The sequence below is a fragment of the Prinia subflava genome, chromosome 15 (genome assembly GCF_021018805.1).
Source record: "Prinia subflava isolate CZ2003 ecotype Zambia chromosome 15, Cam_Psub_1.2, whole genome shotgun sequence".
Lineage (NCBI taxonomy): Eukaryota > Metazoa > Chordata > Aves > Passeriformes > Cisticolidae > Prinia > Prinia subflava.
The window spans coordinates 9,856,146-9,879,491 of NC_086261.1; the positions used below are offsets into that span (position 1 = coordinate 9,856,146).

The following is a 23,346-nucleotide window of genomic DNA, read 5'->3' on the forward strand; positions in this document are numbered from 1 at the left end:
TAAATTCCTAAAATAGAGCAATTTCCAGTTAACCACTTCACAAGGTTTGCTTCAAGTCCTAGTACTGGCATGATGATGTCCTTGAAAGTAAATCTTCTAAAACCCATCATCATAGATTTCCCATTTTTATCTTTTGAATATTTTTAGATCGAATTTGCCAATCAAAATCAAATTTACCAAACATATAACAATATGAAGATATTTAGAATTTTTCTGAACTGCCAAATCTATAAACCCAAGTCAGTTTTGACCAGTTTGACAAAGTTTTGTACAGCACAATGCAATCCCTTCCCCATCTATCCCTCCCTCCTACCATTTAAGGCCATTCTATACCCGAAAGAGTTTTTTCATGTTTTTCCAGATGCCTAACACAGAACAGCCTTGACCCTCTCATTCAAACACAAACCAAATGAATTGATTCTACACTATATATATGTGGAAAAGATATTTAATTGTAAAATAGAAAAAGTAGGCCAGAGTACAGTTTTAAGGGTAATTCTTCCGTGTACAGTATAGATAAACCAGACTTTTTGCTTAAGTTTATATAAACAATTCCATAAAAGCAGTGAACATGGAACAACAAAGCAAAGCACAAAGAGTTTTATCTTACAAAAAACGGATCTGCACAGTAGTTCAAAATTTAATGTAACACAGCACTGAACAATCTTAAGGCAGCTCAGTCTAAGCACAGGACTAGAAGCCAGGAACTCCTGAGATCCATTCCCAGGTGACCACAGGTTCACACGGTGTTAAGCCAGTCATTTAACACTCCCTCATGTTGCACTTAAACCAGTTATAAAATTGAGACAGTAACACTCACTTACCTGCCTCAGGCAGTGCAGTAAGGGTTCTTTAAAAGATTTAAAAATGCTCTGAAGATGTAACGTGCCATATAAATTTTAAGCATAATAGATCACTGCACAGACACACACAAACACAGTATCACAGTGAGGAACAATGATGTTGGGTAGGAAGAGCATCACTACAACATAAAAAAAAATTACTTTTGTAATTTTTTGTCCAATTGTGTAATTAAAATGCAAAAGTCCATTAAAAAAATGTATCACTGAAGTAATTTCAAGGCTATTGGGGAAAATAGGTCGATAGGGATATTCTAAAATAGCTACTATTTGTGTTCCAGTGGAGACGTTCTTTTCTACTCCTTACTGAACTTTGAAATGTTTGTACAGGAAAATTGTAAGACACACGAAATGAAGTTTCAATGCCTCCACTACCAAATTTTGCCTCTTAATATGTAAATTAGGATACTTTTTTGTTCTTCTTAATTACAAATTACATTCTTCCAAGAAATATACCATCCACAATAAAACTGGCTGCTAGCTTACTTCAAATGACCTATAGGCTAAACGTTTTTCTCATAATTTTTCTCATCTTTGCTGAAAAATACCTATGCAAGATGTATGTGTAGAAATTATAAAAACATGCAGCATATGTACAAACTGAAAAGTTTAAAAAATATTAGCTTCATATACATGTAAATCTACTTGGATATATCTGAAATTAAATATAAAAATTTCACCACCTAAAATAAAAAAAAAACCCAAAAATGGTTTTCAGAGAATCTGAGACAACTACTTAAAGCTGTACAAAGATTTCCACCTGGAAATGTCTTATTCAGAGAAGTTGAGTTGTTATCATGTAGAAATAACTGTTAATTAATTTTGTCACATAATCAAATTTCAAATTGTCAGCTTAAATCAACATCACCCTTAAAACTGTTCTGTTTTTCAGAAGTTAGATTCATACTAAAATCAAAAATTTCACAAAAACATTGGCTTTTCGTGTTTCTGGATCCCTTCAAAAAGATTTATCAACTCATTTTGAAACTGTAAAAAAACCAACTATTTACAGTATTTAATTTTAAATACTTTTCACAATTTCTAAATTCAGAGTTTTTATGTTACAAGAAATTAATCAGAGCTCACGGCTTAAGTCCAGTTATCAACTTGTAGCATCTTCTCTATCATGAAATCCCATGGCTGTACCTATATACTGTACAGTTCAAGATTGTACTGCAGGTTTTTGAAAGTAACAGGCTTTGCAGTGTGTTCATTTTTTATTAAACAGCTTCCTTATTAGTCTGGAGGCGGTTCATTGCCTCTAACTTCTGCCGATAGGCCTCTGCTTCTTGTTCCTTCTTTAGAAGCTGCTGACGGTATTTTTGTGCTTCTCTGTTTGCCTCATCCAGCTGTTTCTGAAGAGTTTCTCTTTCCTATTAGAAACAGAACCAGCAATATTTTGTCAAATAAGTATCAAATACAAGCTAAAACGGCAAATACTTTTCCTTTACATGCAGTTCAAGTGTTAGGGTATCATGGAGAAGCTGTTCAGTTCTTATTCAGGCAAACCTGTATGAATGCTGCTGTGCAAATCAGACCCAAATTACCAACCAGGCAACTCCCCACACAGGGCTGCAAGTGTGGAGAGGGTAAACCTGAGCCTGCTGAGCTGCAAAGGTAGCACCAAGTCTTCACCAAAAAAGAGCTACATGGAAAAAGTGGAAGTGTGGTAATTAAATACTAACAGAATACATTAACATTTCTCCAATTATTCAATCGAACAGGCTTGTCCCTTGCTGTTGTACTTCTAATCCGACAGTAAAAATGACAAACTGCTGCCTATCAGCCACCTGCACTGGAGAGTGTCAGGTGCCCTCTGACCAAAGCACAAACCTAACTGCTTTCTACACAGGGATTGGTACTCTGCAATCCAGAGGTCTGATTAGGACACCATATCTTTAATGAATTAACAGGCAATTAGCCAGATAACCTTTTTTTCCTTTTAAAAGCAGCTAGTAAAGAAATCCTTAAGTAACTGCAGAAATCCTGCATACAAGTTTGTTGGGGGTGGATGTAAAATGGTTTCCAAGCAAAATTATACAGGAAATACCACTTCCTCTGAAGCTGCCTCAGGAATTAAGGAGAATGCATTTCCATCTCCAGTGATGTGGGTACTGTCATTTTGTCTGATGTTGCTCTGAGCCCAATTGAAAAAGCAATTTGCTGGGAAATAGTTTTGTTTTGATCAAACATTCAATCAAATACCATTTCATTGAAGTGCATCATACTTTTATGACTAAGGTAGTATTGGATTTAAAATCATTCTTTCCACTGTAGTTGTTAAGTAGGAACAGTAAGGAAGGTTGCCAGAGAAACGAACTATCTCCCAGAAAAATGACTTCTCAAAAAACAGAAGTCCAGTGGAAAAAAGTTGTCTTTCCACCACATTCCCATCCCAGCAGTTCAGTATCACATTCCCATTTCATACCTCTAACAGTTGTTAGAAGTTTCAGCCCACCACACTCCCATAAGAACCCCTATTCTTCATCTTTGATGCACTCACATATTTTCATGGTCAGAAAAATACAAAATACTCTGCCTCCCTTCTACTTGCTACTGTTCTCAGTACTTGTCACAGTCACATTTAGCAGTCACATGTCAGCTGAATGTGCTCAAATACAGTCAGATCATTGCTAACAGCAGCACCTCAACAGCAAAAACAACAGGTGAAGGAAATGTTATTAACAGGCTATACAAAGACTAGCTAGAACACAGAACAAACTCCAGTAAGTGCAACTTGATTTTCTAAGGAGCTTTAAGAGCTGAAGGCAGCATGCTAGGCTTTGCTTCATTTGGAGCACATACTAATAAAATGAGAGCTCATCTGATTTTGCTTACTTATTTGAAAAGGAAGTTCAGCTTCCACCTCTGAAAATCTGGATTTTGATTTTAAGGCAACCTTATGGATGGTCAGCCCATGTAGCAACTAGCCTGACATATGCCAAATGAACAGCAGAACCTCCACCTCAGACAGTCTGAAACACTGAGCAGCACCAGCCAAAATGTACTGCTATTTCCAAAAGTTATCTCTGTAGTATGAGGGGACCAACAGCTTCATGGATTAGAGCCTTGGCAAACAGAGCTATGAGAAATTCCCAGGGAATTAGTCAAAATAGTTGATCCTTCCATATGCAGAAAGCAGCCTTTCCTTTTTAAGGGCTGGGATGTATGGAGCTGGGCATTATCTATCCCATGAACTGGTCTCATAAAAACCATCAAAAACCTAATACTGTCAAGACGCAAAGCTGCTCTATCTAATGACCTGCAAAGAAATAAAAACCACTGGTAGTTCACTGGCAAGAAGTCCTGTGGAGCATTACAAACAGCAAGAGGCTATCACTGCCATGGAATGTGCAAACATTTGGGGATGGAATCACTGCTGTGGAGTGGGCACACAGCAAACATTTGGAGGTGGAGAGGTTCTTGAACATTTTAAGAGTGTTTCCCACAGAAGACAGAACTAGAGCTGTGTACCCAAAAGTAGTACAGCACATTAAGGAATGGGTAAGAAAAAGCCCAGGAAAAACCCCAAGTCTCCATGGCTTGGCCAGAAGATAGAACTAGTATCTAGTACTAGACACACTAGCAATTCAATGTATCTAGATTAGTCCGGCAGCTAACAGGTGGAGTTTTTAGACTGTCACAGTCCCAGCAGACAGAAGGAGTTAAGGGGATGAAAACAACTTTTCCGTGTGACTAGGCAGTGGGAAGAACCCAATGCTTCTGGAGAAGCAACACATCTGTACTGTGGACTCAATGGTCAAAACTGGTTCTCTAACTCTGACATCTACAATAGGGAGGACTGTATTTCATCTACCAATTTAATCAAACCCAGAAAGTGTTCTTGGGACATTCTTTAGAACACAATCAGAAGTGTTCTAGAGATCTGAAGTCCTTTTGTATCACCCACCCAGATAAAAATCAAACTAGCGGATGCTCAGTGCTCTACAGAGATCTTCCATTTTACAGGGAATTTTCTTCATTACATGTAACTTTCCATTGATAATAGGAACATCTACAACTAAAATAACCAACCACAAAAAACAACACAAAGACAGAGGATATGAATCCATGAATATAATTAGTTTACAATTATGATTTTTTTTTTAGTCTAATCAAATGATTGTCCTGGTCCTAATATGTGTTACCTTTCAAACATGCAACATGGGAGAAACAGTCAAATTAAAAAATGGAAATAAAGATCGTATGTTAATGAATTATGCATGAAAATGAAAAACAGAGTATCTGTGTGACAGGGATTTTTTGCTGCCATCCCATGTTTGAAATATCAAACTGCTTAGGAAAACTGCTGTCACTCTTCAAAACGAGCTGAAATGTTTTAACTTAACAGACCCAGAAGAGAAAATTTAAAGACACCACTACAGCTTTAGTTGTTCCACAATACTTGCACAGGAAAGTTTGCCACCTCACATGGATGGGAGGATTTTCAACTACAAAAACTTTCCAACTACAGTAAACTGTTCACACACTATGAACTTAAAACAGCTGAAAAAAGTATTCAGCCTAGAATCAACTCTTTATAATGAATTAGCGTGAGGCAAAGAAAACAATAAATGTTTTCTGTATTTCCACATTCTAAAATATTTTTAAAATATTTTAATGAGGGAAGAGGTCCCATTCTCTCCAAATTTAAATATCTAGCACAGTCTGTGATGAAGAAATTTGAAGTGAACCAACTTTGTGTGCAGCTCTTTAATGCCACAGCTGCCAAGGTAAGGTAGCACCCTACCCCTGTGAACCACAAGGCCCCTAAAGTCAACTGGCCTTCACACAGTGGCAGAGGTCTGCACGTGCATTTCCAGTTGTGCAGGCAGGGACTAGAAAGTCATCAAAACTTCCACTTAAAAGGAACAGACCAAGTAACTCATCTAAACCAACTTCTTTCAATATCTGCTAAATATGTTTAACATATATACATAAAACTGGTAATCCCCTTGAAAGAATTATTGGTATTGTTATACCAATTATCTATAACTAGGAACAGGTCAATTTATCCCTTAACCAATCTGGATTTTTAAAAAAAATCATTAAACAGAATCAATAAGATACTTAAGGAAATGTAATTTCCTTTATGAATAATTCAGGCAGATTTTTAAAAGTGTGAAGAAAAGAAATGCTTTTATTGTAACAGTCATACACTTTAAAAAATGCAGCAAGAAAATTTCAACTGTCAGGATAATCTGTAATGACCACAAAGCTGCAAAGGCCAAAAGTATTTGACGCAACAACTTAGGGACACAAAAAGCAGCAAATGATGAGAGGTGGTAATTATTGTTATTAGACACGGATAACATATAGCACATACTGTATAACAAAAGGTATTCAATTAGGCACAATCTGATAACATGAACAAAAGTTGGAGAATACAACCTTTGATAAATGAAGTATCATGGAGCTGACAACATGAGAACTTACAGTCTAGTCAAAGCAGACAGCAATTTTCATAAACTTTTGACCCAAACTGGTCAGTACAGTTAAAAGTAACAGGAAAAGGAATGAGATGGTTGAACTTTTGTGGATAGCATTAAAAAAAGCTACAATTTTAAACTGAACAGCTACAGTATAAATACATTTATATTTGTCATATAAAAAGGAAAGCGCTCTCAACATTTTTAAGTCTTCTGCAGTATAGTTTTTAAAAAACCAGTGGTGCAAAGTTGTGTAATAATAAATTGCTTCAGAATTAAAAAAAAGAGGTGGGGGACACCACACAGATAAAAATTAACAAACACAGAATCTTACTGTTTCACACTTCCATCAGCAGTTATCTAGATACCGTGAATGGAAAGGAAACTTTGCTAAAAATCATCTCACAATCATGAATCATGTGGCTGTAACAGAAAGATGAGGGTACACTGCTCTCATTCACTCCTAGTGGAAAGAGTCAAGTCACTCGATAACGTATCAGCACCCAGTTTTAAAAAACAGCTACTGATCTTGAAGAAAAAAAAACAAACAAACAAAAATGTTCTCATATACTTAAACAAATGTCACTTTTACATGCATGACCACAGGATCATGCAAGCAGCCCTCCTATTTTCTTTTTACAACAACTTTGTAAAAGATGAATTTCAGTTACAGGAGAGACTGAACAAGTTAAATGTTTCACACACTTCATTCTGTGATAACACAGAAATTAACCTCTTGAACAATACAAAAACCACAACCAGATACTCAGTCCTGAACACTGTTCAACACAGATCATGTAATATACTCCTTACTTCTATTTCTGCAGACTCCACACGATTTTCAACAATCTCAATGCACTGTCTCTTCACTGGCGGTTCTTCACTTATCACAGTTTCTTCAGCAATATCTGTTGCTGGGACTGTTAATACTGAAAATGAATTTGTTCATGTAAATACATTTACTCTGAATAATATTTGCATGATATAAAACTCATATTATTTAATTTTATTAAGAGCAAAAAATGCAGATACTTTTGCTTGTGAAAACATCTATATAATAAAGTGCATGATAAGCTTAGTGAAAATCTACTAAAAACTGCAGTTGCTTGTATGCTACTAAAGAACTTTAAAATTCTTCATGGTTGAGGTCTACAGTAATTAGCTCTGGAATACCACTGCCATTTTTCACAGAGTAAACAGATATGGCAGAGAACTACAGCAGAGTCACCAGTCTGTCAACTCTAACTTCTGTAGCAGACCATTTATATAATGTTTCTTAAATAACTACAAAATACAAACCTTGCTTTTGTTTTGATTAACACACCTTAAGTAATCTAAAAATCCAGTAGTTATTAGCCATGAGTAAGAAAAACAGGGTTCTCAGTAGTGTCATATTCTAATTCCTCATGCAGCCATCTGACAAATGTGACTGTCACCTCAGTTACTATCTACACCCACTCACTCAGAATGATAACAAGGTGTACTAGTTCAGGCAGACCGTGAACCAAATAATGTCTCCTGTGTACAACTCCTCAAGCTTCACTCTGGGAGTCCTCACAAAGAAACCAGAGAAAGGATCGTTTCTATCTAAATAGTGGCAGAGCATCTTTAAAAGAAACCACGCAAAGCATACACATCACAAAATAGGATTTATCACACTAGCAACTTCTACAAAGTACATATGACCCCCAAAAAATGTTGCATCACTCTGGTTTCACTAGTTCTGTCAGTGGTGCTCTAAAACTTCAGGCATGTGAGACCTGACCATTTGTCAGGTCAGTGTGTCAGTGTACTGACACTCCACAGGACTTGCACAGATTGCTTCACGCATCAGATTTCTAAATCCAAGCCTCACCTCCCCACAGTACTTCCAGCAAAGCAACAGCATAAGAATTAGAAGAAGGTTTTTGGTTTACTCCATCTTCTAATTTTTGTAACAAGTTTGCAAAAATCAAACTTACTGAAGGCAAAGCAAGTAGTTATCACTTTTAAACGTCCTGTTTATTCCACAGTTTAGTAACTCTTCTATTCTCTCTCCTAAAGCAGAGGCTCAGCTGACATGTTAACCCTGTGAAGTGCAGTCTTGTGTCTGAGCCTTCTCTAATATAAGAATTCATAGATGGTCCAAGCTATTTGCACCTATAAAGTCATTATTATTACTGTAGCTAAAACAGTTCCCCAAGCTGGAATCATGAACATGTGCACTCACCTTGCTGCCCATCTGGCATGGTCACAATGATGGGCTGCCCTATGCCACTGGTTGGAATGGAATGCAGGTTACCCAGCTGGATGCCGTCTGTGACTATGGTAATAACCTGCTGGCCTCCAGAGCTGACCACCTGCTGAATGGCCCCATCCACAGACTCTGCAGTCACAACTTCTTCTGTGGCCACAACTAGCAACAGATTAGTAAAGGAATTAAGTCAATTTATAAATGAAGCTTTTATGATTTCAAGTGCATTTTGGTATCACTGAGAAAAAATCTCTTCCATGGCTTTCAAAACCTGACCCCCTGATGAACACTTCACTATGTGTTGTATTTTAAATAGAGTCTTTCATCAGGCCAACATAAAGCACTCACATTTTGACAATACATGCAGTACCATCCCTGCTCAATATAATATTGATATACCACACTCAAAATTGATACTTTGGGTTCAGTGTTAACAGTTCAGCAAGAACAGGAGCTTCTTTTAAGAACACAAGGAACTTCTGCATTGTACACAAGCTGAAGTTATACTAATAGCAGAATAAAAAAAAATAAACTTGAAATACTACCTTGAAGCTACTTCTCAACCAATGCCTTGCCTCTGTACTTCAGGACCCAGCGCAGATTTCTCTACTTAATGTAATGGTCTTCAACATGGGAACAGACTAAAGGACCCTGAGAGAATCTTAAAGTGTTTGTCTGTACTCCATGAGTACTTCAAACACAACTTTATTTCTTATACAAAGTATGGAACGAGACTAAAGGAAAAGTTCTGCAGAGCTGACATTTTTACACCTTTGAAAGATAAAGCTTAAGAAGTAAAACAAACCTTGTATGTATATAATTTCATAGGTAAAAGTGAATAATTCCAGCTCAACTATCCATTTCAAATTCACGATTCAATAATGAGTAAAAGCAGGGAACTCTCACAGCTCTGTATCACTTCTACAAAGGAAGGTAGGACAAGGAAAGCCCCCATTCAGAACTACAGCACATACCCCAGCTTGCACTGTATGCTGCAAATGGGGTATTGCGCTACCATCCTTCCTTTTTTAAAACAACAAGGCACTGAGACAAAGAGGAACATCACTGCTAGCACAATCAAGGAAATTCAAGAACACTAGCTCTGTATTTTATTTTCAATTTATCAGGGTAAAAGCAAAGCCTTTGATTTAAATAACAGACATTAGAGTGCTCTCTATCTACAGAGATGAAATTAAAACCCTATAGACCGTGTTGTGATGTTCAAGATGACAGAAGGTAGATAAAACTCTGAAGCTTTCATCTTTTAAGTTAATTACAATATAACATACACAGAAAAATCACTCTGTAGTTGAAATAATGACTGCAGACATTGTCTTCTCAAGATCTTTATGTTTAGAGATCACTGTCCTGTATCACTGCTTAAATATCCACAGAGTGTTTATTCAGGAAACCAAAACAGCAACTCCCACATGAATAAGTGGTGCTGTATTGAACTTGATCTGGCTTCCAAGTACAGGCTCAGCAGTAAGAAAGACCACTGTCAAAAAAAAGTCCAAATTGCAAGTGCCAGTACTAGGTGCTGTGGCAAACAGCTCTGATCTTTCAGTGTCAAACTCAGTGTTGGGTTTTAGTTCTGGAAGGAAACATTGCTAGAACTTCTTCAAACCTTGAAAGAAAGGGAAGATTTTGTCTAAAAAGAAGCTACTCTATATAAAAATAGCCCCATAAATATGGTTATTATTCCTTCCTTGCTCTCCTTCCGTATCTATACCCACAGAATCGTTACTTACCACACTTCTTCATGTGCTAAAGGAAACTTGAAATTATGTACGTTAAATTTACTAAATTAGTTAAAATGACTTAGCTTTCTAACCTGGTGTTTCTGAAGAATTAGACAGTGGAGCTGATGCTTCTGCTAAAGCTGCCAACGTAGCTAATACTGATGTTGATGAATTTCCAAACTGTACAGCAGACACTCCTGTTTCATCTAGAAGAATGAAAAAGAATTAGCTGATAAATTTAAAACCAGTGAAGTCCCCTTTTCTATTTTTATTGCACTGAAACTTCTAGCACATACTTAATTTTCAGCAGCACTCCGCTGAACCAAAGTGCTATTCTGAAGTGAAGTTTTTTAAGCAAATAGAACTTGTGACAATTTATGTCTGTGAAGATTGCTGTTTTAGTTATGTACATATTTACAACACACAAAAAACACTGACGAGGAATATGGTAACTATTTTTAACACTCTTTTTCCTCAAATCTTTTCACTAAATGGGGAAAATCAGTGAAAGTACAAAATCCCAGAAGCTATCCTTCAGACATCTAAATACCTGCTGCATAGGATGTATTTGCAGGAGATACCAGACCTGTTAGGTTCACCACCCCTCCAGGTCCAATGATGAACTGCGGTGTGGCCGCGTGTATCGTCACAGTGTCCGGGCTCTCGGGGTTCGTGTTGATTTGGTTCTGCATTGCAATCTGCGACACAAAGGCAACAACATCATTCCCACTGCAGCTACAAGGGAGCTGCTGACCTTGGGTAAGAGCTGCAATTCTTGCACACTTCACACAAACAAGGAGGAACTCCTGCATTATACCCATGCAATACACATGCATCTTGTCCTATCTCCAAGCACATAAGAAACTTTTTTTTTTTGTTTGAAATCTGAAGACAGAAAGTCTGTTGGAGTGAGAGTTAAACAACACACCACTGCTTCTCCCTACCAGGTATTGTAAACAAAGAGGACAAGGCTTTTTTGCTGATATGCAATCTCACTTATCTAAAAGAGAAGTCTAAAGAACCAAGACTGCTGGGGCAGACACATGTCATGAAAAGCTGCTCTGACAGTTTTGCAATTGCCATGAAATGTACACGGCAGTCTTTTTCTCTTGCTGTGAATTATTACTAACTTCTGTTTACTACAGCCTTTCTGCAATCAGGAGGAGGCTAAAGGAACAAACCAGAAGTTCAGACATTTAAAGACACAGGGAGACTACAGATTTATACAGTGGCATAATGATATTTTTCATTTGCTTTGCATTCTTTTCTCAGTAAGACTTATCACTTTATTTGCCTTTAACAACACTATTGAACAGTGAGCATACATTTCCATGGAATTATCTACTATAATCGATTCTCCAACAATTCAATCTTAGCTTTTCTAATTCTGGAAAAATTGGCATCTCTTTTCTCCTCTTCGAACTCCAACTCAGGAGTCAGGAAATTAGTATCCATATATGAAGCTAACTGAATACTAAGGGATAATCAAAATATGCTGTCAGAGAAGGGAGTTATTTTTTACACCTCAATTGTAAAGAGTCCACCTACCTCTGTGTATTATACCCCTCAAATTTAAGAAAACAAAGAATACTTATCCCTGACTTTGTAGGTGGTGAAAATATTCTTCAACCAATTAATGTTTACTAACATTAATCTCATTTCATGTAATGAATTAGATTGGAATGTGCCATTATCAATATATGATGTCATAGCTGCTACAGTAAAAGCTTAGTTTATGATACGTGTAATCAAGTACTTTGCTGTAAATTCCCTTAACACAAGGAAGTACAATTTACCTGTAATATTTCTGCAATGTCTTCATTTCCATTGTCTACTGCAATATCTAATGCCGTTTTGCAAAATTTACTCTGAGCATGAACATCAGCTCCATACTTTATCAAGAGTTCCACAACTTCTTGGTGGTGATGCTCAGTAGCCCAGTGAAGTGCAGTCATTTTGAGCATGTCCTTCGCATTGACATCAGCACCATGCTACAAACAAGATCATTGCATAAATTGTGTCATTAGAAATACCTGAATTAAGTAATGCTGGTCACAGAATGAAGTGCAAAATTGTCCTTCTCTATGAGGAATGCCCTGTTATCTTACATTTATACATTTATTAAAGGTAATCCACTCCATCTACCAAATACGTTATTTACTTCAAAAGGATTACAGATTCCTAAAACACATCTTACTTCTAAAATCTATTACTAAACACAATATCAAATTAGAGAGTATTCTTACTTTGAGACAGCAGTAAATAACTCACCTGAATCATGATGATTTTAATGTAAAATAAATAACAGTTCAATGGAAAACAAAGCTCCCAACACACACAGTTTAACTACTCATATCATTTCAATGTTGGTTTCATGAGTAAAAGCAACTTGCAAATATTTGATCATAAACCATTGCAATAACCCCATTTCAGATTTGTTTCAGCAGTTCCTACCTTAAGTAACACTTCTACTATGCTGGCATGGCCTTCTGATGCTGCCATATGTAATGGAGTTCTGTCCACTTTGGTTCTGGCATCCCGGCTCACGCCTGCTCGCAGCAACACCTCTGTGGTGGAGTAGTGTCCATACTGTGCTGCTAGATGAAGTGGAGATGTTCCCAGCTGTAAGGGAACACAAAACATGCAGATATAACAGATATCAGTAAGGAGCATTTCTTTTCACTCTGAAGCTACCAAACCCAGGTGTCAAGCCACCACTTCAGAAGCATTTTCCCTTGCAGTCTCAAGGAGAGAAGCTGTTGGGGCTTTTACAAAATATGAACGGGGGAGGGAAGTTTGCTGTTGCTTTCTTTTTACTCTGCTTTTTCTGTCTTTTTGACATGTAACATTTCAAGGGGCTTAACCTCACTTTTAGTATTGGTCAATAGGGACCTTTAGAAGTCAATTAAGTCCAATCTCCTGCTTGAAACAGAGTTAATTTGAAAGGTCACTAAGCAGATTAAGGCTCTTAAAAGCTTGTAAATGCCCTAGGAATTTTGGGTACCTGACCTCTCTCTACAACCTATTCAAAAATCAGCACCTCCAAAAGACAACTCAGTACCCCTGTATCAGGGAACTCTCAGCTGCACATACTAGGTAGTTAGGACTGTTTTCATAATTCAGACCTCTTACTACACTAAATGCATAAACACAATAACTAGGAGGATGATTGCTGCTTTTTCCCATTAACCATTCCAAATCATCTTGAAAGTCACCAGAATGAGCTCATTCACAGTCTGTTACTAAAATCAGTAGGAGGTCATATGAAGAAACAGACAATTTTAATTTTGAATTAAACATTAGATGATGTGATTGCCGAAATCCAAGAAGAACCATAATATAAGTGCTAAATTTTAAGAATCATATTTCTTTCTTCAGGGGAGAAAAGTATGATTTACTTTTTCCACTGCAAAAGTTTTCATTACCCAGTCTGTGGTAAAAGGTGCTCCATTTGCCATCAAAATGCGAACTTCATCATCTTGACCTGCTCGTGCAGCTTCTAAAAGTTTCTTTCCCAAATCTACTAGTGACATCTAGTGAAGAACATAAAGGAATATAAAGACAAAATAATAACATTATCACTATTTCAAATACATACATGTTGTCTTTCTTTTAATTATTATTTCTGAACTACTCTGAAAAGTTCAGAAACTGGAGATGTTATTTTAGCCATGAGAACAAGCTTTATTGATTGCAATAAACAGTTTGATTTTAGAATTACTTCTGTCAGTCAAACAGGACGGACACTGCAAAGATGTCAGTATTACAATGCTGTAACTGTAATGCTGTAGCTGTAAAGTTCAGTAGAATTTAAACTGAACTGGATGCACATTTCTGATAGCAGAAGGCAGTTTCAAAGCTCTCACCTGATACTGCAACCTTCTGCAGCTCTGTCCAGCTTTCAAACACTACTACATCAGGGCTGCTATGTCATGCAGCCAAAGGCACTACATCCACTTATCCAAAATGCCTGCATGTATGTAGGAGGTACCACCATGTAAATTACTGAGATAGGTATGAAACACACCACCTTTCTGAAATCTTGTCCAGCACTATTTTTGTTCACCCTAAAATATAATTTCTGTACTCCCAGATGCAAAATGACACAATAAGCCTCTTATTGTACTACATACAACAGATACATGAAACAAAATCTTCACCTGAAAACAACTATTATTACCTGCTTTAACTGTCTACAGTTACTAAAACCATGTGAAGTACAAAGTTTTGAGACATAACTGAGAGAGTAGCTGAAAAACCTTCACACCATGATTGAAAAATGTCCCTTTTACACCAGGGTTCCATATAATACTTACAATAATGTATGTAGACAAATTACATCTGTTTCTGTTGCATCAAAGATTTGCTAGAAACACAATTTTTTAAATTCACCCCATTTCATACTTGCTATTAAATTTGTTTGGTAAAAAAAATTAGAACTAAACCATACCTTATGCTACCAACCAAAATATACTACTACTAACACTTTAGTATACCTGTAGCTATAATTTTCCACTACCAGGATGCTAAAAATGGAATTGCTTTCATCAGTTCAGTTTCCAGTCACAAAGTTAAGCGTGTATTACTAGTAACAGCAGCTGTGAGGCCTCACAGCCAATGTCCTACACAAAGTGAAGAGTGTAGCAGTCCAGGAAACAAATCCCAATAAACATACAAATCTATCATAAAAACAGTATCTTTAGAAATTTCTCTGTACCGGGCTCAACTGGCACATTGCTCAATAAACTGAAAGCTGTTGACTTTGGAAGGAACTAGAAAGGAGACCAAAATACTGCAAATGCAGTACTGAACACATCAGTAGGGCTGTGAACTAGAGCAATTACCTCTGTCTACAGAACTGACTGCAGGCAGCAATATCCCTGTCACCTAAATAATCCATTTATGTCCATCCTTCAGGTACAAGTGAACACATTGAATTGTCTCCAGTCAGAACAGTGAACAGAAGCAGGAAGGTGGCAAGACAGGATAAATACTGACAATGGGAAAAGGAAGGAAAAAAGGAACACAGTCAGATGGAGAGGAAGGGACAACTGCTGTCTCTTTTCCATAAAGAAAAAGAGCAAAAGAGAAAATCTATGCAAGATCCTAAGGAATGGAGTATGAGAAAATCTGTCACACCTGTTAAAGAAAGACACTAAAAGTCACAATACCAAACAGAAGGCAAGAGATGGTACTTGGCAAATGCAGCGGTGAAATGAAGGAATAGAGGATTCCCTTTGACTTTTTTTCCCCAGTGGGGATTGCAAGTTAAGGAAGGGAAGTACACTCACAGACAGACATCCTTCTGGTGGTCTAATACCACCACATCAAGGCCCCCAGAAGCAAAGGAAAGCTGGAACTTAATTCAAAATACTGAGGTTACAACTAGCTCAGAAAGACAACTATCCATTTTCCTTATATTTATTTTTGGTTTAAACAGCAGTAGAGCAAAGTAACTAATATAATCTCATTTTGAAATTGCAGAATAATTAAGGCTAAAGGGGACCTCTCAAAGTCACCTAGTTCAATATCCCAGTCAGAGCGAGCCCAGAGTTGGCCCAGGGCTCAGCCCTGTTGGGTTTTGAATGTCTCTCTATGGATGAACATCCTGCCACTTCTTCAGCCTCATTCCAGTGTCCAACCACCCTCATGGAAGAGCTGCCCATCTTGCATCTGTGCATTCCCATCTTCCTCCACTAACCAAAAAGACACTCATGACAACAAGCTCATACTTGAGGTCTGTTAAACTGAAATAGGCAAATTAATTAAGTCTGTACGTTTAACAGCCTATTCAGAACCCACTGCCCACATCTATACACTACTGAATGAGCTGCAAAGTTGTTATGAAAACCCTATGCAGCAAAAGTCAAGCCACCCCCCACCCCAAAAAATCAATTACAGTGACCTGCAAAATACCAGTCTCACTCCCAGATGTTAGGGACAAACTTCAGATCAACCTTTTCAGAGCCTCCCTGAACTCTTTGAATTACTGTGGAGCACACCAGTTCTCGTCTCAATGCAAAACTAAATAGCTTTATACTGCACTCAATAAATATGTTCTAATCTAGGAAAAAAATAACCTTTCATTACCACATATTCCTTACATTAACCAACACTCTCTTGGTTGACATAAAGTGTTTGTACTTTAAACAAGCACAAAGCATCACACAGGGTGGTATATGCTTCATAATGTAGAATTTTAACTTCAGTTAAAAGAGAAATGAACTAAGTTTCAGTTCTCATGGGAGCATACTTGGAAGCATGCTTGGGCCATCTAGTGGAAAAAAGAAAAACCCAGCAAAATTCCATTGTTCAACTAAAATAATAAAAAGCCCATTATACATCACTAATGCACTAACAGCAGCAAATGAAGAGGCATTTCCACCAAAACTCACACATGTTTAGTCACTTTTAAGCAATGAATACTAGTACTCACAAAATTTCTGAAGAGTAGTCAACCCAAAGCTGATTTCCACTTGGCAGCCCATTCCAAGGACCAGGTCTGTAAGAAACCCCCGAGGAACAACACACCCAACTTCCCCTTCATCCACAGTACTGGGACCCAGCGAGAAGGGTCTGCAGAGCCCCGCTCCAGAAAACCTTTCCAGCTGCTCTCTTGAGATCACTCAGTAACACTACAATAGTGCAGGGAGACTATCACAAGCAAAATACAATAATACATTTAAAATTGAAATGAGATTGCTATTTCAAAGAACACTCTGCTGCTGCTCCCCAGTGTCAAAATCAACTCTGCTGAACCGTGTTAGAGGGTTCTCTTCACTAACTGTGTCATTTCTATCAAGCGCTGCTAGCATGACAGCTGTGTAACACTTTGCATGAGAACTTTTTCAGAGAACAAAAGCATCACTGGCTCTGAAATAAAGACTTGAGACTGCTGGAATTATTCTTATGGCAATGTGATAATGTTTCCAGACTTCTAAGAGCTCCTACACAATTGTGTGAAGAGAGGGTTTTGTCTATAACTGAGTAAATAGGGAAGAGCTTCTACTGGGTTTAGACTTCTCTGAATTAACCACCTGAACTTCCACATTGCTGCAATGTATTCTGCACAGTATCACTAGCCAGATGCCACAATGAACAGGTAATTAAAAATAACATCAAATTACTATTGCTATTTTACCTATGTTCAAAAGAAAATTATACTGCTTTTTCACATCCATCCTAGATATAGGTTTTTATACACTCTATAATAAATTCTGAAGATCACACTGATCACACAGAAGGGTACAGAATAGCACTCAACAGGACTTTAGGTGGAACTGTGTGTGAAATGGGCTATGTGGGAAGCAAGTGGAGCTAAAAGCCTGGCAACTTGGGATGCCTGGGCTACCACACCACAGTCTACAGACAACAGAGCAGCAGAGTCTGCAGTCCAAATTAAAAGTAAGTTTGGCTTAAAACGTTGCAGCATCTCTCAGACTGGTGTCCTGCCCCTAGAAGCCAGACCTGTTCCTCTTCTACCGCTGCAGTGTTGATCAGCAGGCACAAAGCAGCTGCTGCTGGAAGCATGGAACATCTTTGAGCATGGAGACCTCCCAGCCCAGCGTTTGTCCCAAGGTGCTCTCCTGAAAGGGACAGCCTTACTCTAGAGGAGCATGGACTGCAGCACTGCAACTTATCAAAGGAACCCAAATCAGTACACACCGTATCTTTGATAAGGATTTGCAATCACAAAGTTCCATTGAAGGCTCATTAAACACTTTTCCCTGCTCAAGTGACAGACGGCAGAATTGTACTTAGAAGATGGCTGGAGACCCATCATCTCTCACATCCACTACATGTGGAAAGAGAACGCCCTCTCAGAATGTCTTTTCCTTCCACTACATAAGAAAAAAACGATTTAATCTGCTTTACCAGACCTGACCTTCACAAACACTACCACCCTACTGATTTCAGCATCTCACAGTATTGCTAGAAATTCAGAATAGCCATTTCCAGCTAATTTTATGTGCCTGTCCATACCAAGGTCAACAATATTTTGAAGTACGGCATAGAGTAGTTGACATCTCTTGAAGACTTTGGCATCATTTTATTGTACATATCAATTAGCAGTGATTACACCAAATTACATGGGATAAACTCAGAAAGTTCCTGTCTGCTTTCCTATGTGAATTGAACATCTTTTGACCATGATTTCATAAATGATACTTCAAATCTTAATCTAAATGTCATAGGCTTAGGCTATCCACATTTCTATCGTGATAGCGAAAATTACACCAATATGTTAATTGCAGTCAGCTTTAATTCCAGTGCTTTCAGCTTTCCTCTGACTGTTGTATTTGTAATTAAATTCTCTCTAGTTTGCTTGAGCAGCAGCATGACCTTCATGTCAGACATGCATCAGATGAAAAATACCTGAGCTGAGAAAAGCAAACATTGAATAGCTTAGTGGCAAAGACAGCCAGGCCTGTTAACATGCAGATCTGTCCTCCTGTTAGGTTCATACATTAACTTAAATAAGCACCAATCAACAGTGAACTCAATTAAATAACAGAGACCATAGAAAAGGCTTTTCTTACAAAGGAGAGCACAGATTTGGCCATGATCTATAACATCTAAAGAGTGTTATTATGCAACAAGGGTGAACCATTGGCACCAAGATTTGGACTGACACTGCCAGCAAGCTACACAGTTTTCACAAATAAATTCGGCAATAGATACCAAGAAGGTTAATTTGCAGCAGCTGTGATTGACATGAAGAACCCAAGGGCTTGTGATGTAGCTTTTGAACTGTATCACAGCCTTAGGAGGCTGTCTCAAGTTGGTTAAGCTTGAAAATACTATCAAATAAAAATCATCTCCCTCCTACCTAAAACATCCATTTTATCATGAGAAATCCTCCTCGACAGTTTCTGTCTAGCGCATAGGCCTAAAAAAAACCCAACTAGAAAACAAAGTGTTTTCAGCAAAAAAAGTGGGTCACGAACAAGAGTCTCTATTGAGTGTATGCTGATCTGCCAAATATACTCTTAACCTTACTCACATGGCACACTTATGTTCTCTTACAAATATTTGTGTGCATACAAAACTCAGCTACACTGCACAGTTGTACTAATAGTTCAGCAGTAATGAATAACTTAAAACAGGCTGAAAAACTACAGGGTGTGCATTCACAACTCTGAGCATACTTTACTATGAAGCATTCGCCGTTAAATCAAAGCCACTTGAGTAAGCAGGTTAAAGGAAAACACACAAACGCCTAAAGAACTACCACAAACTACTTCCTACAGGGGATTTCATCGACGTGCCAGCACCGTCCCACCAACGGAAACTACTTTGACTATTTGGAGAAAACAGAAAAAAACGACAATCCGTACTAACATACGGTATCCCACTTTTAAGCTCTCACCATACGCTTTATTAAGAGTCCAAAGCAAGAGTTACAGACTCCGGGTGAGGGGCACTGCGGAGGGGAAACCGCTCCCTTCCCGCCCGAGCCGCCTCTCCCCAGGGCACCTTTGGCGCCAAGCTCGCGCACGCAGCCCCGCCGCCTCGGGAGCCCGGGCCGCGGCCCCACCGGGCCCCCCGGCCCTCGCGGGGCTCGGGGCCGTGCCCACGCGGCCCACACCGCGCTGCCCGGCGGAGAAACCCGCGGGACGAGCCGAGCCCCGCTCTGCCCCTCAGCTCCCGGGTCCCTCGCCGGGCGCGTCGCGCTCGCCCGCGCCCCGCGCGCCGCCCAGGCCGCCGCCGCGGCCCAGCGCGCCGCCCGCGCCCCCCGCGCGGCGGGGTCCCCGGAAGGCCGGCCGGCCGCCCGCTCTCCCCGACAGGAAATCCTGGCTGGGCTGGGCGCTGCGGAGGGAGCCGCGGCGCCGGGTTCCGGGGGAAGTGGAATTATTTTTTACCAGCGAAGAGATCAACTTCCACATCCGGTAACAGGGCCCTATACAAAGGCGCAGACTGACCTGGAAAAGCTTGGCCGGCCCGGGGGGGGTGAGGGAGAGACGGGGCGCGGGGACGGGCCCTTACCGTGCTGCCGGCCCGGCCGCCGCCGCCGCCGCCGCACCGACCCGGGGCTCCGCAGGCCGAGAGCCCCACACGAGAGTCCGCGCCGCGCCCGGCGGAGGGACACGGCGGGCGGAGGGGAGTGGCGCGGCTCCGCGCGGCTGTGCCCCGCCGCGGGCGCGCGGGCGGGCGCGAGGCGGCGCGGGGCGCCCCGGGCGGGCCCGGAGGGGCGCCCGGCACTTACCATGGGCGCGGGAATTACCTTATTAACACAGACATCGAGGGGAAAGGGGCGCGCGGAGGGATACGGCCTCGCCGCCGCACAGCGCGCATGCGCGCTGCCGCGGGGAAAGGCGGGGAAGCGCGGGCTGGAGGGGCCCCGCCATGTTCCGTCCCGCTGCCCGCCCGGCGGGGGCAGGGCCCACCCCGCGCTCTCGGCTGGCCCGGGTGGCCTCCCTAGAGGCAGCTTGTGGAACAAGAACAGGGGTCGCTGTCCCGGGTTACTCTGTGCCACAGGGTGGCAGGGCGTGCGGTTCTCGCCTCTTGGCTGCTGGGGCTCTGCTTGTGCTCCCAGGTGAGGGTGCACTGTTTGGGCATGGACTTCGCTGCCTTGCTTGCCTGAGGCAGGGCATTAGAGATAGTCACGGAATCAATTCGGTTGGAGAAGACCTCGGAGATCATAAGATTGCGACGTGTGACCCAACACCACCGTGTCAGCTTAGACCATGGCACTGAGTGCCAGGTCCAGTCTTTCCTTCAACACCCCCAGGGACGGTGACTCCACCGCCTCCCTGGGCAGACAGTTCCAGTGTCTAATCACCCTTTCTGTGAAAAAATTCTTAATGTCCAGGAGTTGAAGAAAGCAATAAAGTTACCCCTGAGCCTCCTCCAGGCTGAACCCCCAGCTCCCTCAGCCACTCCACACAGGACGTGTGTTCCAGGTCCCTCACCAGCTTCATTGCCCTTCTCTGGACCTGCTCCAGTCCCAAAATGTCCTTGAATTAAGGGTCTGAGAATTGGATTTTGTACTCAAGGTGTGGCCTCACCATCTGCAAATATGGGGGAAGCTACTCTTTGGGATCATAGAGATAGGACTTGATGGGATGACAGCTCCAAAATAGTCTTCAGTCATTGCTGCGCTTTCAGAGGGCTCTGGCACTTCAGTCCCTGGTTGGTGCTGAACCTGACAGCTCAGGCCCTGAAACATTTCTCTCCCCATTTTGTTTCAACAATGCAAAATGGTTGTGATCACATTCTCCCCAAAGCTCTTCCAAGTCATATATCTGCTGTGAAGCATGGATCTCATAATCGTAATCCTTTAGGAAAACATACCAACAACAAAATTCCAGTCTGTTATTTTGGAGATTATAATACCCACTAGATAATCAGAGGAATACCTGTAATAACACTGTTTACAGAGCCATTATTATTTGCCTTGGACCTACCTAATGTAGCTTTGTACAAAATACAAATAACAATATTGCAAAGAGTAACCATTTCTTTCTGTGTTGTGACTTGTGGACTGGTTTTCTGGGCGTGCTCAGCCAGAAGGCGGCACTAGAGAACAAATCCAAACACCTCGGGGCTGCCACTGGTCACCTAGGCCATAGGAACCTTAAATCCAAGTTTAAGCACATTTCTCTTTTGTTGTTGGCAAGCGTGTGTGTCTCCCAACAAGGTTTTAACATGTCATGTTAGGGCTTTTCATTTACGCAGTAGCAGTAGACACAGAAAATGTTACAATGTCCTCACAGGCATATGCCAATAAACAGGAAGACTTTGTGGTCTTAGCAGCAATGCTACAGAAAAGGCAAATTTCCATATTAATGACAGTCTCTCATAGAGGTGAAGAAGTCAGTCTGCATTTAGTCCATCAGCACTGTATATCAGTTTTCATTATTACAATCACAAAATAATAATGTCTGTTTTTTTTACACAATTCACCAAAACTACATTGAGAGACATTGGATACCTGAAGTCAGAACACATTTCACATCTGTAAAGTACCTGGTTTCTATTTTACCCTGTTTTAGAAGATGTATTTTTTTTAGCTAAATAATCTAATACATTTTACTAAAAAGCACACCAATTTCTACTGTTTAAAATTATTTTCTTTCTTTATTTAATACCGTTACACAAGAACATACGTGCTGATAGAAAAATGTGTCCTAACCCGAGGCAACTATAGCATGTTATAATGTAATCAACATTATTAGCATGTTTTAACAAGCTCTGGAGTGGGGTGAAGCTAATTGCACAGGCAGCTCCTCCCCAACACTTTTCTATGTATGGCTGGGGCTTGCCCATACAAGTAAGACCAAAGATTGTATCACACATTTTTTTCATACAAGAGAAGCAATAAAAGGGATTCTCTGAGTCCAGTTTGGACAGCAGTGACTATGAGAGTCAACATTAATTTGTACACATCCCAAGCTCTGACATCAGTGGACTTACCCCTTCCGTCTTGTCATAACTTTCTGGCATCACCCACCCTGGCTAAAACACATAGCACAGGTCTGAGAAAGGCACTTACAAGAGTGTGGCGTTATTAATATTCAGTTCACCTGAGAGTTGTTAGAATCATGGACTTACTTTGGTATTAACCTTTCTGCACAATATAGAAGACTGTTCTCATTTCTTCCAGAACCTTTCACATGCCTGATCACTCACACACTCTGCAAAGTACAGATGGAGAAACTGTCTGAGCGTTTCACATGCCCAGTACCAACCAATGTGACTGTGAGGCTGTGATACAGTTCAGCTTCCTGGGCAAGGAATCAGAAGTAAGCTACATGGAGACAGGCGTGTCCATGTTTTCTAAACTTCCCTGTTTAGGCTCCAAGACCTCCCTGTTTTCTAAAGTCACTGATGGAAACTGCCCCGGCTCACAAGACATTTGCACTGCCAAAACTGAGCACCAGGTTGAAATGTATTGAATCCCCTCACCCTCCAACACATTTAGGGGACAGGCCAGGACTGCGGCAGCACAGAGCATCTCCTCCAGTTGTGTAAGACCTCCATGGCACGGCCGGCCTTTCCCCTTCTCCCAGCATGACCGTACCAGCACACCCACACATACCTGCCATCCCTGAGGTACGGTGCTAGTAGTAACAGAAGAT

At 40.3% G+C, this 23,346-nt stretch overlaps 1 protein-coding gene across 5 annotated transcripts; it reads right to left on the reverse strand.

Moving 5' to 3' along the window:
• Positions 1–432: 432 nt before the first annotated feature.
• Positions 433–21,678, reverse strand: GABPB1 (GA binding protein transcription factor subunit beta 1). Of its 5 annotated transcripts, none has more exons than XM_063412520.1 (9): positions 20,490–21,678; positions 13,690–13,797; positions 12,719–12,886; positions 12,061–12,255; positions 10,815–10,962; positions 10,357–10,470; positions 8,499–8,684; positions 7,103–7,218; positions 433–2,233 (listed from the first exon to the last, which is right to left on the reverse strand). In XM_063412520.1, the coding sequence occupies exons 2-9, from the start codon at positions 13,795–13,797 to the stop codon at positions 2,081–2,083; spliced, it is 1,188 nt and encodes a 395-aa protein (XP_063268590.1). In that variant the 5' UTR covers positions 20,490–21,678; the 3' UTR covers positions 433–2,080. The 5 variants fall into 5 exon arrangements, with proteins under 5 accessions (XP_063268590.1, XP_063268591.1, XP_063268589.1 ...); XM_063412521.1 differs by lacking the exon at positions 20,490–21,678 and adding an exon at positions 20,188–20,467; XM_063412519.1 differs by lacking the exon at positions 20,490–21,678 and adding an exon at positions 20,252–20,466.
• Between the last annotated feature and the right edge of the window lie 1,668 nt (positions 21,679–23,346).